Here is a 16,497-nt window from a genome sequence, read left to right as displayed (position 1 = left end):
TGCCCTTTTTTTTTTTATAAATCTTGCTAACAAGCGTTCTGAAGCATTAGATAACGAATTAATATATTACTTAAAATAGTACTCCCTTCGTCCCCTTTTGTTTGTCACTTTTGAAGGAAAATCACAAGAATTAAGGTGGATAATGTGAAGTAATGAACGTATATGGAAAAGTAAAATTCTCAACCAATAAAGTAATAAAAGTGTATGGGAAAGAGACATTTTCAATTAAAAAAGTTATTAAAGTACACGAAAAAGAGAAATTGAGAGATTCAAGAGCGTAAAACATTAAATTAGTTGTCAAAAGTTGGCACATTTTTATGGCAAATGTTAGGGTAAAATAGGAAGAGGACTTAATAAGGACAAAAAAAATTAAGGGTATAAAAGTTTTTTTTTATAATTATGATAATATGAAATGTGACTAATATTTAAGGGCACCCAAAATGGCTAAAGTGACAAACAAAAGAGGACGGAGGGAGTATTAAGTTTGGAATGCATGACAAAATCACGCGTCAATAGCTGCAATTAATATTAATTTTACTTTAATATTTCCACATTTAGTTCTCTTATTATCTAACGTCCTGGAGCGCTCATTAATTAGTTTTTGCCTTCTATTATTCAAATAGACGTACACAATCATTTTAATATTCAAATTTATCACAATTTTTTTTTTTAAATAACACATGCGGATTTCATTAAAGAAGATCAAGTTCCACCAAAGTTTATTAACACACTGATAATATTTGGTTCATATATATCTATCCTAATCCTATCACCACCAAAGAAGATCAAGTGCAACACATAGTTACGTCGCGCTGGATCAGGAGGGGGGAGATTAAAGTACACAGATCGGGGCAGTACTTCTTGTTCGAATTCCAAGAAAGCTCCGACCTGGAAGGCCTGATCAGCGAGGAACGACAGTGTTTGACGGAAGAATTATCAATGTTAGAAGGTATGGTGTGGATTTGGTTCCGAATCAAATGAGCTTCACTCTGACGAGGCTATGGGTCAGAATTTATGGGCTACCGTTGGCTTATCTGACTTCGAGGTGGGCTAATCAGATTCTTCAACATGTGGGGTATGTGGAAGAAATTGAGCAGGAGGGCGATGTACTTCCTGCACATGCTGAACTGAGGGCCAGGTTGCTAGTCGATCTTTCTATACCTTTAATCCCAGGCTGTTTCATCCCCATGGAAGGAAATAGGGTGATCTGGGTTTATTTAAGGTATGAAGGTGTGTTAAGGTTTTGTAAGTCCTGTGGCTGTGTAGGTCATTCTACGTCGAGATGCAATCTCCATGCAAGCGTAGCAAGGAGGAGGGTGAGAAAAAGACTTGACGAAGTGGAAGCGGATGGGGTTAGGGTTCTTTATGGGCCGGCTGAGTACCCATTCTACTCAAACCTAATCCGTGGCTTACCGGATTGGTATAGATTTAGAAATTTTGAGATTGACTTACTCTTCTATGAAGGAAGGGAGGGGAGGTGGGTCCATAGAAGGGATCATAGGGAGGATAGAAGCATGGAGAAGAACAATGATTTGGAGAGTTTCTCATCGTCACAAGAGGATGATGGGAGCGAGAGATTTCATACGGGAAATGAGGAATGGTCAAATGGGGAATCGGAGTTAGCAGAGATGCAAGAGGAGGACCCTAGATCGAGCCTTTTTCTCTCACCTGGGAGGCGATTTGGGCTAGGAGGGGATCCATATGCAGAGTTTACGCAAGAAGGCCCAATACAAGAGGGTTTCGGCAATGAGATCGGGGAAAGCTTTCTCACACCACTGAATCAGGGCATAGTGAATGAAAATGCATCTAGGGGTGAGATGGGGCCGAACCTTTATAGACCAATAGCTGAGAGGGGACGAGCTCCTATTTTCCCCAACACTTCATCGTCGCTGCCAAGGGCCCTATTTCAAGGGTCGACTTTTGAAGTAGGGGGGCCTTCGTCTATGCCGCAAGCCTCTATCAAGGAGGAGGTTCAGGAAATTTGTTCGACACCTTGGGGATCTCACAGTGGGCTGCAAGTCAGAGGAGGGAGGTATCACAGCCTGAGTTGGAAGGGAATAATAGGGAAAGAATTAGCAAGAGAAATGGTATGGTTGACAGTGTCTTTGGCAGGGAAAATACGGGTTTACTGGGTCCAACAAACGATGAAGAAATTGACCAATACTATGATGCTGAATATGCTAAAATCGTGGAAGCAAGTACGATCCTCTCACTGGGCATTAGACAAGCAAGAAGGGCTGAGATAACGGAGTTGCACCGTTCAATGAGGGATGTTCGATCACTCTATCTGTTGTTGTCGCCATCGGAAATGGGAGGATTGCCGAATCTCCCCCTCACGGAATTCGATCCAACAAATACTCTGGTATCAAATCTAAGTTCGTTTAATTTTACTGAATTATTCAATTGTGACGACAATGCAAAAAACAGGAAGCGCATTAGAGGAGCGGTGGGACATATGCCATTATCCTTAGAGGGTGACTCGGTTCAGCATAGTGAGACTGATTTCGAATGGGTGGAAAGAAAGAGGCTAAAGAGACTTCACAGATGGTCGGAGAAAGGAGGGTTCACTATTTGGCTCACGGATGAGAAAAAGGGTGTCAAATTTGCGTCAAAGGCTATTACCGATCCTGATATGGCAAGGGATCTAGGGGTTGAGATTGATGGGGATCTTAAACTGAGGGGTAGAAACAAGAGGCCTCAAACCCTGTCTTCTTCATCTACCGAATCATACAAGAGGCAAAAGAGTGAAGAGGTAACTTCGGCGTTCAAGGACACTAGAGATGATATGGAGGTCGATCTTCAGCTATCATTGGTCGACCAGGCTAGAGTTACTTTAGGAGGTGAGGTGACTGCTCCAATTCAGCCCCCGTCAGGATTATGAAGGTTGTTTCATGGAATTGTAGGGGTCTTAATGAGCTACACACCCTTACAATTCCCTATATAGTGTGGCTATACCAATCGAAGTCACCTTCTTTTTTGTTTTTATCAAAAACTAAAATGGATTATGCTCTAGCAGCGGATAGATTTAGTTTCTTAGGCCCTACTTCTTTTTTTGGATGGGATGCTATAGGAAGTAGTGGTGGTCTGCTTGTTCTTAGTTGGTCTGATGACTTAGTAGAATGTTTGTTTACTTCAAAAAAACTTTATCCTTTGTAAAATTTCCTATCTTAATGGAAGTTCTAAGTTTATTTTATTTTTTTACGGCGAGCCTCATGTAGATCAAAGGAAAATTGTTTGGGAACAACTACAATGGCTTTTAGAGGAATTCAAAAATGTACTAGTCATAGGAGATTTTAATCAAGTTGAGAGTGGGAATGGCAAATTAGGGGGCTCGGCTCGAATAAGAGGGATTTAAGCTTTTCTAGATTGAAGGTTTAATAGCAATGCTACAGAGGTTCCTTTCTCGGGACCAAGATTTACATGGAGTAATAAGAGGGAGGGAAGTGAGCTTATTCTTGAAAGGTTGGATCGAGCCTATGTTACAGAAGACTGATTCGGTCATTCTCCGAATGGGAGGATCATCCATGAACCTATGGTGTGCTCAGATCATGCAGCAATCACTTACATTGACCAGCCACATACTTCGAGGTTGAAAAGGCCTTACCAGATTGAAAACTGGTGCCTTAAATTCCAAGAGGTGAAAGAAATAATGGTGTCGGCTTGGGGTGAAGAGGTCAGGGGTTCTTGTATGTTTCGTCTGTCAAGGAATCTTGATCGGATTAGGTCAAGACTTCAACACTGGTTCTTAGAAAATAAGAATTTCTGGGGTATTAACTGGAGAAAGCTAACGACTGCGTTACTAGAAGTCGGTTCAAACATAACCTCTATCCATGACGGGGAAAGTTATATCCACCACATTCAGTCCCTGGAATTTGAGAGCAATTTAAGTCTCACGTATTGGAGACAAAGAATGAAGGAAAATTGGGTTAGGTTTGGGGATTGTGCGACTCCAACCATGTATAGAAGAGTGAAGCAAAGGCAGGCTAGAAATTCGATTATAACTATTAAGAATGATAATGGTTCCTGGGAGGAAGACTCAAATAAAGTGGAAGAGGTGATTCTAGATTCTATTAAAAAGATCTACAACTCGGATCCGATAGGAAATAAAGAGGAAGAGATTGATCTGGTTCTTTGACAGCTTGACATTCCTCAACTACAGGAAAATGATAAGGTTTGGTTAAATAGGGAGTTCTCAGTTGAAAAGATTACAAAGGCTATGTTTGATTTACCATGCTCCAAGTCTCCGGGTCCAGATGGTTTCACTGTGGATTTTTTCAAGACATATTGGAAGGAAGTTGGGCAGTTGGTGGTTGACAGTGTGAACCAATTTCTGAGAACAGGTAATATGCTAAAGGAATGGAATCAAACTCTTCTAGTGTTGATCCCAAAAGTTAAGAATCCAGAGATAGCTAGTCACTTCAGACCTATAAGTCTTTGCAACACTGTCTACAAATGCATCTCATGATGCTTGGTGAATAGGTTAAAACCTATCCTGTCAACTCTCATATTGGAGAACCAGCATGCCTTCATACCAGGAAGGTATATGGAGGATAATATTATGATGAGCCACGAGTTGATGCACCTGATTAACTCAAAGAAAGGCTCAAATTTTACAGCAGTCAAGATAGACATGTCCAAAGCCTATGATAGAGTGGACTGGCTATTTCTTATGGAAGTTTTGCAAGCCTATGGCTTTTCTAACCATTGGATCAGAATGCTCTCACAGTGTTTCACGACGGTGAGTTTTAAGACAGTCATTAATAGGAAAGTTTCGGGGCACTTCAACCCAAGGTACGGGTTAAGACAAGGGGATCCTCTATCTCCGTATCTTTTTATTTTCTGTATGGACATTCTTTCAAGGATGTTGACTCTGGCGGAAGATATCAACCAGTTCCAGGGTTTGAAGATTTCGAGAAGATCCCCCTCGATATCTCATCTCTTCTTTGCAGACGATGCCATGTTATTCTGTAAAGCAAATCAGAAGTCATGTGCTTGTATTTCGGATATTCTTATCCGTTTTGGCAGGGCGTCGGGCCAATAACTTAATCTCCAAAAGTCCATGGTTAAGTTCTCTCCAGGTTTGGACAATGACAGGAATCTGGAGGTAAAACAAGCTCTTTCTATGCCAGAGACCGATAACATGGGTATCCATTTGGGGGCCTCGATTGACATCCAGGGGAGAAAAAGCAACCATTTCAACTTCTTGGTGGACAAGGTTTCGGCGAAAATAATGTGTTGGGCTTCCCTCCACCTTTCTCAATCAGCAAAGTTGATTCTTATCAACACAGTTTTGGTAAGCATGTTTGCTCATGTTATGAAATGCCTGAAACTCCCCCAAAGTGTGGCGAACAAGATTCATTCCCTCATCACCCGGTTTTTGTGGGCTAACAAGGGTTGCAAAGGAATTCATTGGGTGAATAGGGGTATTACCCAGCTGCCCAAAAGCATGGGAGGCCTAGGCATTAGAGGTTCCTCAACTTTAAATGATGCTCTAATCTTCAAACAGGCCATCAAAATGCATCTCAACCCACAACTTCTTCTTTCAAGAGTCTACAAAGGACTCCAAGAGTGTGAAATATGTAATATTACTAAGCCATACGCGAGGAAAGGTAATCCTTCTGTGGGGAAAACTAATCTTCAAAAGGTCGTCAGAGTTTTTAGAGATGGCTTTGCCTGGAAGGTAGGGAATGGGAAGGGTATCTCGGCAATTGGTATGCCATGGGTAAAAGGGGAAACTCCCTTAGCCAAGTCTAGCCAAACTTTGAGGACAACTTTGAATTGGAAAGTTAGCGATTTTATTATTGGGGATTCTAAATCTTGGAATGCAGGGAGGATAAGAGAGTGTTTTGAGTGAAATTGGGCAAAAAGCATTATTGCAATGGAACCTCCACAACCAAAGGAGGATGACTTCGCATACTGGAAATACCACCCATCAGGAAGGTATACAGTTAAATCAGGTTATTACTATCTGTCAAAGAATGTTGGGTTAGAAGAGTCAAGCTTTGTGGCAAGGGACCAGCTTTTCGTCAAATTGATATGGCGAATGCAGATCCAACCAAAATGGAAGTGGTTTCTATGGAGGCTATTCCATGATGGGATTGCAGTGAAGACTAACCTGGCTAGGAGGGGCGTTCCAACCGATACGGTATTTGATTACTGTAGGAATGGAGATGAGGACAACCAAAATTTATTTAGATTTTGTATTCAGGCAAGAGATATCTGGGATAACAGCTCCCTGAATATTTTCCATGACTCTACTGATTCTTCTTCATTACGGAGATGGATTCAGCATCATATCCTGCTTTTTCATAGCGAGGATGGGAGACTTGGGAATAAGTATGTTTTGTTTATAGCTACCTTGTGGGGTCTGTGGAACTCAAGAAATGAAAGATGTTTCAGAGGAATGGTGGGGACTACGAGCCGGGTGAGAGAAATCATAAACCTGGCTTTAAAGGACCATGAGATTTTTCTGAACCAAGATTCTATGATTTCTGAGCATGAAGGTACGAATGAAGGGAATAGTAGTTGGCCTCCGGGGTTCTTTCACGTCCAACTAGGTAAGGAAAAGAAAGGGTTCGATGGCTTCATTGTGGAAGTAGATGGTTCCTGGGATAAAAATACTACGAGGGCAGGAATTGGATGGGTCGTTAAGGCTGATAACCATGCTCTAGGGCGGGAGGAAGGTGGAAAATAGGGGATGGCAGCATCTGCTCTACAGTGTGAAGCTTGGGCGTGTCTGGAGGCTTTGAGGTGGGCCAGGACTAAAGGAAAGCAAGGTATCCTAATTCTTTCTGACTCAACTTCTTTTTTGAACATCCTACAGAGTACAAAAGGGGAAGACATTACGATATTATGGATTATCAAGGAAATTAAGGCAGTGGGGACAGAATTCCAGAGATGCACCATTCTGAAGTCCAAAAGGCAAATGACATTGCTAAGCAATACAGGGTTAACTTTATTTGATTTTTCTGCTCTTATTTGCTGTTGTCAAAAAAAAAAAAAAAAAAAAAAAAAACTTACTTGATTCTAACATCATACATATCCAAAATCTAATGACAACCTACAATTACATTAGAAAGTATAGAATATTAAACTTACATGTGAGTAATATATAATTTTAAATGAAATAAGAAAATCTATAATTTACATATACGATGTAAAATTAAGTTAGCACCAAATTGAGGACGAAGAGTTCCAAAACCTATAGTAGGAGCATGAACATAAGATGGAGAGAGCTCAAAGGAGAATCGTTGCAAAATCATTGCCAATGCCAATTTAGCTTCCATCATCGCAAAATTCGATCCAATGCATATACGAGGGCCCCATCCAAATGCAAAGAAACACATATTATTTTCTTTTGTGGCCATCAAAATTCCTTGTGAAAATCTCTTTGGGTTAAATTCCTTTGCATCATTACCCCATAATTTTTCACTATGATGAACAAAAATACTTGGCAAATTAACATGTACACCCGCTAGTAGAACCATGTTGCCTACTCTCATTTCGTGGCTAACCTTTCGGCTTAGGGAATACACCAGCGAATATAGTCATAGAACCTTATGAAGTATCATGTTCACCTAAACAAATTAATTAAAGCTCATAATAATAATGCATACATCAAATTCGATCAATCACATTATTAGCAATGGATTATTAGTTATTGATCAAATAATATTTAATTTTTTACAGTTAATTTTTTACAGTTATGAACAATGGCTGATCTACTCATACCAGTCTGTCTAGTACATGATTTCCAGGAACACATTACTTAGAAAATATGATCCATTTTTGGGAGGATAATTTATTTGGCAACTTGATTGAAATCTGTGTCGATCATTGTTGTTGTAATTTTAAGGCAGTGCATTTGTAAATTTGTATTAATTCATTTCATAGTCTGTTTTCGATTTATATGACAGTTTGAGTGGTATTCAGGTCTCCCATTTTTGCTGTACTTAAAGGCTAAAGCCATTCGAATCGAGGTCCTTCCAAACTCATGTTGTAAAGAAATCACAAGATTATAAGAATACAAATGTATCATTGTTTTACAAGTCTTCCAATGTTGATAAGATATGTTTATGTAATTTTAATTATCTGTAATTTGCTTCTGGAGGGTTGCCTCGGGAAGAAATTACTCGATATTACTTGTATACTATAAATGTTTTTTTTTTTTTTGGAATTAACTAAATTAATAAAGCACATGGAATATGATATTGTGGTACATATACTTGATTGAAGCTTTCAGGTTTGAAATTTGCATGGAGCCCAAACATTTCATAAACTGATTTTACTAAGAAATTAATTCTAGTAGAGTCAAAATGATTTTAACAATTTTGTCAAACTGCAAAATAAAAAAATAAAAAAAAAAAAAACAATTATATTTAGGTCGGAATAATAAGAAGGGTTCATCTACTAGTCAATTCTTTCTTTCATTGATTAAATCTACTTGCACAAACAATTAGACAAGTACCACTAGATCGTGAGTACAATAAGAAAATATGGAATTCGTATTACAAAAGTATTCCAAAAGGCAATAGCTGGAGACCAAGTTTTCATCCAAACAAGTAAATAAACCTTAGTTTGCACTATCAGGGTAATAAAGACATTCTGTTTCAAGAAATTGTGGTGGATACAGGAAAATAGTTTCTTCATCTAATGGCTAATCCAATTTATTTCATGTACTTGTGTAAAAATTTCCTGTGGAAATCACTCATGATGGTATCATTAATGAAGCGTTTAGTTGCTTTCGTCTCACCACGTGCTTGATTCTTGAACACAACATCATCATCCCACCTGCACCACATCAACAAGATAACTTAGGAGATCAGGAAAAAGTAACAGTCTAGTAGTCACATCGTTTGTAATTGGCTAGAGTTTACAAGGCTAACCTTCTTTTAAAGTTGAAGTTAGACGGAGTATTAACATTAATTATAGGGTTTCCCCTCATAAGTTCTGCTTCTTTGTTTTTCAGTTCTTCCTCTTGCTGTTATCGATCCTGCAAAGAGCACAATACAATGTATAATCAATAATTCAATATCAATTCAGTCAAAAGTTGCATCACATTATTAAACACCCCCCCACCCCACACACAAAATAAGAAAGAACTATAAAAGGAAAACAAAGACTCAAGAATCAAATTACAATAAGCGTGTACGTGGAACTGACATGTATAAAAACTAGTTCAAGGTTTAAAAGTTACACCTTTCGCATTTTCTTTTCAGCCCTTTCCTTCTTAATTTGTTCAAGCTCCGCCAAAAGCGCTTCAGTTTCATCTTCATCATCATCATCCTCATCATCGTCACTGAAAACAGGAAAGTTAGCACGTAAGAAACCAGCATGTCAAAACAGATCTCTCATACAAAATCAGGAAAAAAAAAACTGAACAATCATAAATTCATAATGGTTTTTGTAGAAAACTGTCCAATAGCTCTGCACATATCTTTGAACTTCAGTAGGAATAACTTTAAATCAAAATCCAGTTATTTATGTTGCCAAGTACTAAGAGTCTTGATCAAGAGCTGAAGCATCCCTTTTATTCATGTTTAGCACTTTGAATGAAGTTTTTAGCATTCTCGCCACATTATACAAATTCAAAACCGAGGAAAAAGAAAAGAAAAAAAAAGAATCTAAACCAGATACCTTCAACTTAAACACCATGGAATAACATTTCATTGCTTTGCGACTATCGAGGTCTATCGGAAGAGCAATAGGTTGATAAGGGTAAAGTTTCTATGCGGCAAGGAGATTGTGAATGTTAATAGTGCTTATGCTCTCCAAGTTGGTTTAGGTGCAAAAGAGAAACAAAAATTTTGGGAGGATTTAGATGAGGTGGTACAAGGTGTCCACCACACTAAGAAATTATATAATAGAGGTGATTTCAATGGACATGTTGTGGTGAGTCGAGATGGCTTCATGGAGGCTTTGGGTATTGGCGGAGGGACGCAAGTGGTGAGGTTATTATGGATTTAACTTAATCATATGATTTAATTTTGGCTATACATGGTTTAAGAAGCAGGATTCACACTTCATAACTTTTCGGAGTGGAGCAAATGCAACACAAATAGACTTCTTGCTCAGAAGGAGCACGACTAGACAAAGTTGCTTAAAAGTGCAAGGTCATCCCAAGAGAGAGTGTGGTCACCCAACACCGGCTTTGGGTTATGACTATTCGTTTGAAAGAGAAAGTGAAGAAAAAAGGAAGACAAGAGGAGCCAAGGATAAGATGGTGGACTCTAAGGGATGCAAACACCAAGGTTTTTACAGAAAAGGTAATCGAGGCAAATTGGGATGGAGAGGTGGATCCAGACATGACTTGGTTACGAGTGAAAAACTGTTTCTTGAGAGTAGCCAAAAAGGTCTTAAGGGAATCAAGTGGGAGAACTTCGATGCAGCGAGATAATTCATGGTGGAATGAAGAGGTGAAAGTAGTAATTAAGCAAAAAAGAGAATATTAAATGTAGGAGAGACGAAACCTTTGCAGCGTATAAGGAGGCTAAGGGTAAGGCAAAGGCAGCTATTCGCCAAGCGAAAGAAAAGGCTTATCAGGAGATTAATGAAAAGCTTGACTCTAAGGAGGGAGAAAAAATCATTTATAAGATGGCGAAGAGAAGACAAGAGGCAAGGAAGAATATTGGCATGGTAAAGTGTGTTAAAGATAAGAACCAAGTTGTTCTTGTACAAGATGAGGACATCAAGGAGAGGTAGAAGGGGTACTTTGATGAATTCTTTAATGGAAGTAATGGAGTGGTTATAGGAGATACCTTTGTGAGTGATGAAGAAATCAACATGGAGTTTGTGCGGAGGATTATGAGAGTAGAAGTGGAGATTGCACCGAAGAAGATGAAGCCTAAGAAGGCGGTTGGGCATGATGGTATACCGATAGATGTGTGTAGGTGTTTGGATAATATTGGTATTTATTGGTTATCTGATTACGAAAGGAAAAGAAAATAAATGGAAGGATTGGAGAAACACCTTCCTCATCATTGCCAGCCCTGAAAAGCTGCTGAACAAGGGCTACAATAGGTGGAACAAAGATCCGCCTCTTCTAGCAGTGGGTCGCAGCATGCCACTTGTTCCCCTCAAGGCCAAGGAAGAGATCCTTGACCGAGGGCTTTTTAAAGTAGAGATTAGGGCAAACTCTACTACTGGGGTACGAGAGCAAGTGCCCCTAAACTGCGTCCCAGAGTTTCAATGGCTCTATGACGAGTACTTTCTGGCCGCCTGTGGCCTTAGCAGTCGGACCTCCAGAGGTAGCCGACCACTTGAGCATGTATACGTTTTTTGCTTTGTTTTCAAATTTTTTCTAACTCTTTGTGGTTCTTATTTGTAGCTAAAGCTATGGACCAGATTTATGCATCTAAGAAGGCGGCCGCCTTGCTGCGGACCTCCATCATGCATCAGAAGCGGACCTCTTCTGATTCTCCTGCCAAGGAGACGCCCATAGTGAGTTTCTAATCTTTCAAACTTTGTCTTGAAAGCCTGCTATTATTAGTATTGAACATTTCATATTTTTCGCAGGCGGGCATGTCTAAACCCTCCTCTTCCCAGCAGCCGGATACGAAGGCTCGCAAACTGGCGATTGGGAGCTCTCCTGGCTCTGCCAGGAAGCAGTCGGCTGACAAGCAGCCGATCACCCCACAAAGTGTGGGGAAAACATCACAAGTCCTTAGGGACAGTCGGCCGCCAAGAATTATTAATTGCTCTGCTAGACTTAACTTATTTCTTCATCACTTTCTTCATGTTTTTTATGTTTCTCTTTTTTGGATGCAGGCGGCCCTCAAGAACTGGACTTGGTCCAAATGGCCAAGTCTATGATTAAGGTCGTCCCTCAAGAGGAGAGGGATGCAGTCAATGGAGTCGGCACCCTTGACCTAGACGGCATCATAGGTCTCCTTTCTGAGGTAGACTTGGAATATTTTAAAAGTGTTTACTTTGCGTGCCGCCTGTTATTCTCAAATATGACGCCTGTTTTTCCTTTTTCCATACCATGCTGAGAGTACACGGCCTTCGAAGGCCGATTAGCGCCAAGAACAAAGAGGTAAAGGCTGCTAAAACTATGGCCGCCTCTGACGTTGATAAGGCAATGTTTCAAATTGCCCAAAATGAAATTTTGACAACTGATATTCTTTATTATCAGGCGCAGGCCACTTCCACTATCCGCACCGAGTTGGAGGCGGCCAAAAAGAAGAATAATGAGCTAGAGGCGACGGTCAAGGGTCTCCGAGATGATCTAAAGCCTCTTAGGCAGAAGATGACCCAATTTGTGGCCATGGAAAAATCTTTGGCGGCTGTCAAAGATTGCCTGCAAAAGCAGGAGAACACCCTCACTGACGAGCTTTCGGCCAAGGCCGAGAAAGAAAAAATGGAATTAGTCCAGGCCATGATGGAAGAATCGGCTTAGATCATGAAGATGACTTGGACGACCCTCTTCCCAAAATCTCACTATGCCGCCTGGGAGAAAAAGTTCAACGCTTGTACTGAAACGTACAACCAAAAGATCATGAGGCAGACAGCCGAGGAAGACGAGGCGGTTGACTCGAGCTCGGAGGAGGAAGAAGAGGTGGTGGCCCTACAACCGATTGAGGTGGATGCGCATAAAGCTCCTGCCCCTGATGGCAAGTCGTCAAAAGAGGGGGCTTTGAAGAATCAAGCACCCGACACTAAGCTCGATCAGGCGGCAGTTGAAACTCAAGCTCCTCCTAATGTATAAAGCTTTCATTTTGTCAAACTTTTCTCCGGCCTGCGTGCCGTTTGTTCTTGTATCACTTTACCCAGCCAGGGGGTCGGGGTTATTGAATATTTTGCTGGTCTTTATGGCCGGCTGTTTATATGAATTCGGCGACCATCTTTCGGTCGTCTTTGATCACGGAATCTTGTTTTATGCTTTATTTTTGTAAAGTATAGAGGATCCTTTTTGCAAAGTATAGAGGATCCTACTATCCGCTTGTATGTCACACCGACTGTTTCGGCTAAAAATGTTTTAAAATTTGTAACTTATCGTAAGCCAAAGATTGCGAACAGGTACTAGGTACCGACTGCCTATGCCCCTGGACGACTAGTTGTCTTGGTTCCAGGTTAGGCGATCGGTCGGCCATTTACCCAGTTGGACCCCCAACGTATTTTAGGAAATACGTTAGGTTTGTTTAACTTTTTCAAGTAAGAAAGGAACAGGCCGCTTATAACCAGCCCGCCTGTTTGTTAAAATAGGAATAGTTCTTGAGTCCCTGTTTGCCAAAAAGAAGTCGACCTACGAACTAGATTTTCAAACATGTTTGGTTTGAAAAGAAATCATCTTAGTAGAGCTCTGGTTCGCCTTTAGACAGGCGGACTCGTCATACCTTTTTGGATCCTTACTAAGTATGAGAGAGTGACTTACTCGTCAGCTTTTATGCTTGAGTAGTAGAGGTACCAGGCGGCGGTGGCCGGCTGATCCCCTTGATTCACCAATTTTTGTTGGCTATTTACTCAAGAGGTACCGGCTGTACTTATCCTAAGTAATACAGACGGTCATCCGACGCGGATGTTAACTGCTAACACTCGTTTGGTTTAGTGTTAGAGTTATCCTTGTCACAAAAACAGCTACGTGGTTGTCCTTGGGGACAGCTGTCTTGGTGCCGTGTAATTAGTTTATAAAACAATGTTCCACCCAAAAGGGAGCTGCTCTCTGCGACGAATTTTATCCGGAGGGATGCCGCCGGACGCCTCCTATGATGTTGGGACACGTCGTATTAGTTTAAAGATTGGATCAGTTGGCTGGGCGCCTGGTCTGATCATTCGGCAATAGGCCTTAGGTAGTTCATGGCGAACTAAGTATAGAAGAGTAGCCGACTGTATAGCTACAGGCGGCGTGCCCCTCTTAATTGAATGCATATTTGAGTGAAATAGAGAGTAGTCGACTGGTTTACCAGTTGGCATGCCCCTCAATTGATGAGAAGATGGAGAGTAGCCGGCTGCTAATAGAGCAGGCGACATGCCCCTCATAATACAAAATAGATGAAGCAAAATAGTAAACTTTTATTAGTAGCTCTTAGCTATTTACATCATTCAAAAATAATACTTCTTTAGATTATCAACATTCCAGGTTCAAGGCAAGGGTTGGCCGTCAAGTGTTTCCAGGCAGTAGGTGTCGTACCGGACCTTTTCATAGATTCGGTAGGGTCCTTCCCAGTTGGGAGTTAATTTGCTTGACTCATTAGCCCTACCGATTGCTTCCATTTTTCTTAGTACAAAGTCCCCCACTTTGAGTGGACGCCTGTGCACTCTTTTGTTATATGACCTTGTCATTCTCAGGCGGTAGTTTTCATGGCGCAGGGCTGCATTGCCCCTTCGTTCTGGAAGTGAGTCCAATGCCAGGCGCATGGACTCCTAGTTCGCCTCTTCTTCATATAACATTATTCGAAGAGTCGGCTCGTAGTGTTCAATTGGAAGAACAGCTTCTGCCCTATAAGTTAGGAGGAATGGAGTTTCTCCATTCGAACCTTTTTCACTCGTCCTAATGGCCCAGAGAAGATGTGGTAGTTCGTCTGCTCATAGGCCGCCTGCTCGTTCAATCTTCTTCTTAAGACCGTCTGAGATGATCTTATTGAAAGCTTCTACTTGGTCGTTTGCTTGAGGACGGCCGACTAATGCAAAGCAGTGTGAGATGCCTTGGTCTCCCAGCCAATTTTTGAGAACGGGCATCTCAAATTGGGGACCATTATCAAAAACCATAGACATGGGCACCCCGAACCGAGTGATGACATTTTTCCAGATGAATGAGATCACATCCTTCGTCTTGATTCCCTTAACAGCCTCAGCCTCAACCAATTTGGTGAAGTAGTCGACTGCAACAAGTATGTACTTCCTGCCTCCTATAGCAGGCGTATAGGGACCTAGGATATCCATGCCCCACTTAGCAAACGGTAGTGGGCTATGGATGGCAATGAGATCAGTAGCCGGACGGTGAATTAACTTGCCAATCCTTTGGCACTTGTCACATTTTTTCACCATTTCCATGGCGTCTGCTTCTAAGGTAGGCCAAAAGTAACCTTGCCGCTTTGCTCGTTGAGCAAGCGACCTGCCGCCTACATGAGAGGCGCAGTAAGTATCCAGAGTGTAGATCTTCTAAGATCTCTTGTCCTTTTTCTGGGGTAACACATTTCAAGAGGGGTTGAAGGTACCCTTTCTTGAAGAGTTCTCCCTTTCGCATCTCAAAACTAGACGCTCGCTTTTTTAGTAAGGTCGCCTGGTGATTATCATCCGGCAAGGTGCCGTCTGTTAAATATGCCCTGATTGGGTCCATCCAGGTTGAACTTCGATCTAGAATTCCGATGGGATCTTCTTCAATACTCCTCTTTTCCATAACTTCCCAGAAAACGGTTCTTGGAGTGTCACAGGAGGCCGAGGATGCCAACTTTGAAAGAGCATCCGCCTGGTTATTTTTAGACCTAGGTACTTGAGTTAGATGAAACTCTTCAAGTGACCCGGCCGCTTGTCGTACCGCCTGCAAATATTTAATCATGGCCGGATGGGTTGCTTCGTATTCGCCATTATACTGACTCACTATCAATTGTGAGTCAGAGCAGGCGTCTATTCTTCTTGCCCCAACCGCCTTACACATGCGGATACCGGCCAGTAAAGCTTCATATTCCGCCTCGTTATTCGAGGCTCGGAAGTTAAAACATAGAGAAAACTCATACCTGTCGCCTTCTGGCGACTGACATATGACGCCTGCTCCACAACCATTTGAGGTGGGCTACCGTCCACATAGACCTTCCAGACTTGGTCTAGAATTTGAGAATCAGAGGGCCGAGTCATCTCTACAATAAAATCAGCAAATGCTTGTCCCTTTACTGCTTTTCTTGGCTCGAATGTGATTTCAAGGCTCTGAATCTCTATTTCCCATTTGATCATTCGGCCTGCCGACTCCATGGTTGTGAGTGGCCGCTTGATTAGCTGATCTGTGTATACGACGACTAAATGTGCCAAGAAATAAGGCTTCAATTTTCTAACTGCCATGAAGAGAGCAAGATCGAATTTTCCACTAAGGGGTACCTCAACTCGGCATTCTTCAACACATGGCTGACAAAGTAGACCGGGAGCTGGCAGCCGTCTCTTTCAGCAAGGAGGACGGCACTTAGAGCATGGTCAGACATTGCGAGATACATGTAGAGCACTTCTTTGGGCAAGGGACTGACCAGCCTTGGTAAGGAATGCAGATGGACTTTCAGTTTTTGGAAGGCCGCCTCAGAATCCGACCCCCATTCAAACCTTGCTTTCTTCTTTATTGCCTGAAAAAAAGTAAAGGCACTTGTCGCTTGACCGGCTGAGAAATCTTCCCAGGGCCGCTAGACAACCTGTTAACTTCTGAACCTCTCGGACTGTGCGAGGTGACTGCATGTCTATGATCGCCTGCACTTTCTCAGGGTTCGCATCTATACCTCTCTGATTGATGAGAAATCTGAGAAACTTCCCAGACTCAACCCCAAAAACACATTTCTTGGGATTGAGCATGACATGGTA

At 41.6% G+C, this 16,497-nt stretch overlaps 2 protein-coding genes and 1 long non-coding RNA gene across 3 annotated transcripts; 1 reads left to right on the top strand and 2 right to left on the bottom strand.

Annotated features, from left to right (window-relative positions):
* The first annotated feature begins 5,878 nt into the window (after positions 1 to 5,878).
* On the top strand, positions 5,879 to 6,694 carry LOC110719933. Its single transcript, XM_021898914.1, has one exon. The coding sequence runs from the start codon at positions 5,879 to 5,881 to the stop codon at positions 6,692 to 6,694; it is 816 nt and encodes a 271-aa protein (XP_021754606.1).
* A 355-nt stretch (positions 6,695 to 7,049) lies between these two features.
* Positions 7,050 to 7,487, bottom strand: LOC110719932 (11-oxo-beta-amyrin 30-oxidase-like). The gene is made up of 2 exons (XM_021898912.1): positions 7,148 to 7,487; positions 7,050 to 7,060 (listed from the first exon to the last, which is right to left on the bottom strand). Exons 1-2 carry the CDS (start codon positions 7,485 to 7,487, stop codon positions 7,050 to 7,052), a joined length of 351 nt encoding a protein of 116 aa, XP_021754604.1.
* Positions 7,488 to 8,158: 671 nt separating this feature from the next.
* On the bottom strand, positions 8,159 to 9,274 carry LOC110719918. The gene is made up of 2 exons (XR_002511182.1): positions 8,886 to 9,274; positions 8,159 to 8,790 (listed from the first exon to the last, which is right to left on the bottom strand). It is a non-coding gene; the product is annotated as an uncharacterized LOC110719918 (long non-coding RNA).
* Between the last annotated feature and the right edge of the window lie 7,223 nt (positions 9,275 to 16,497).

This window comes from Chenopodium quinoa, unplaced genomic scaffold (genome assembly GCF_001683475.1).
Source record: "Chenopodium quinoa cultivar QQ74 unplaced genomic scaffold, ASM168347v1, whole genome shotgun sequence".
NCBI classification, from domain to species: Eukaryota; Viridiplantae; Streptophyta; class Magnoliopsida; order Caryophyllales; family Amaranthaceae; genus Chenopodium; species Chenopodium quinoa.
This window is presented reverse-complemented; position numbering and strand designations above follow the sequence as displayed.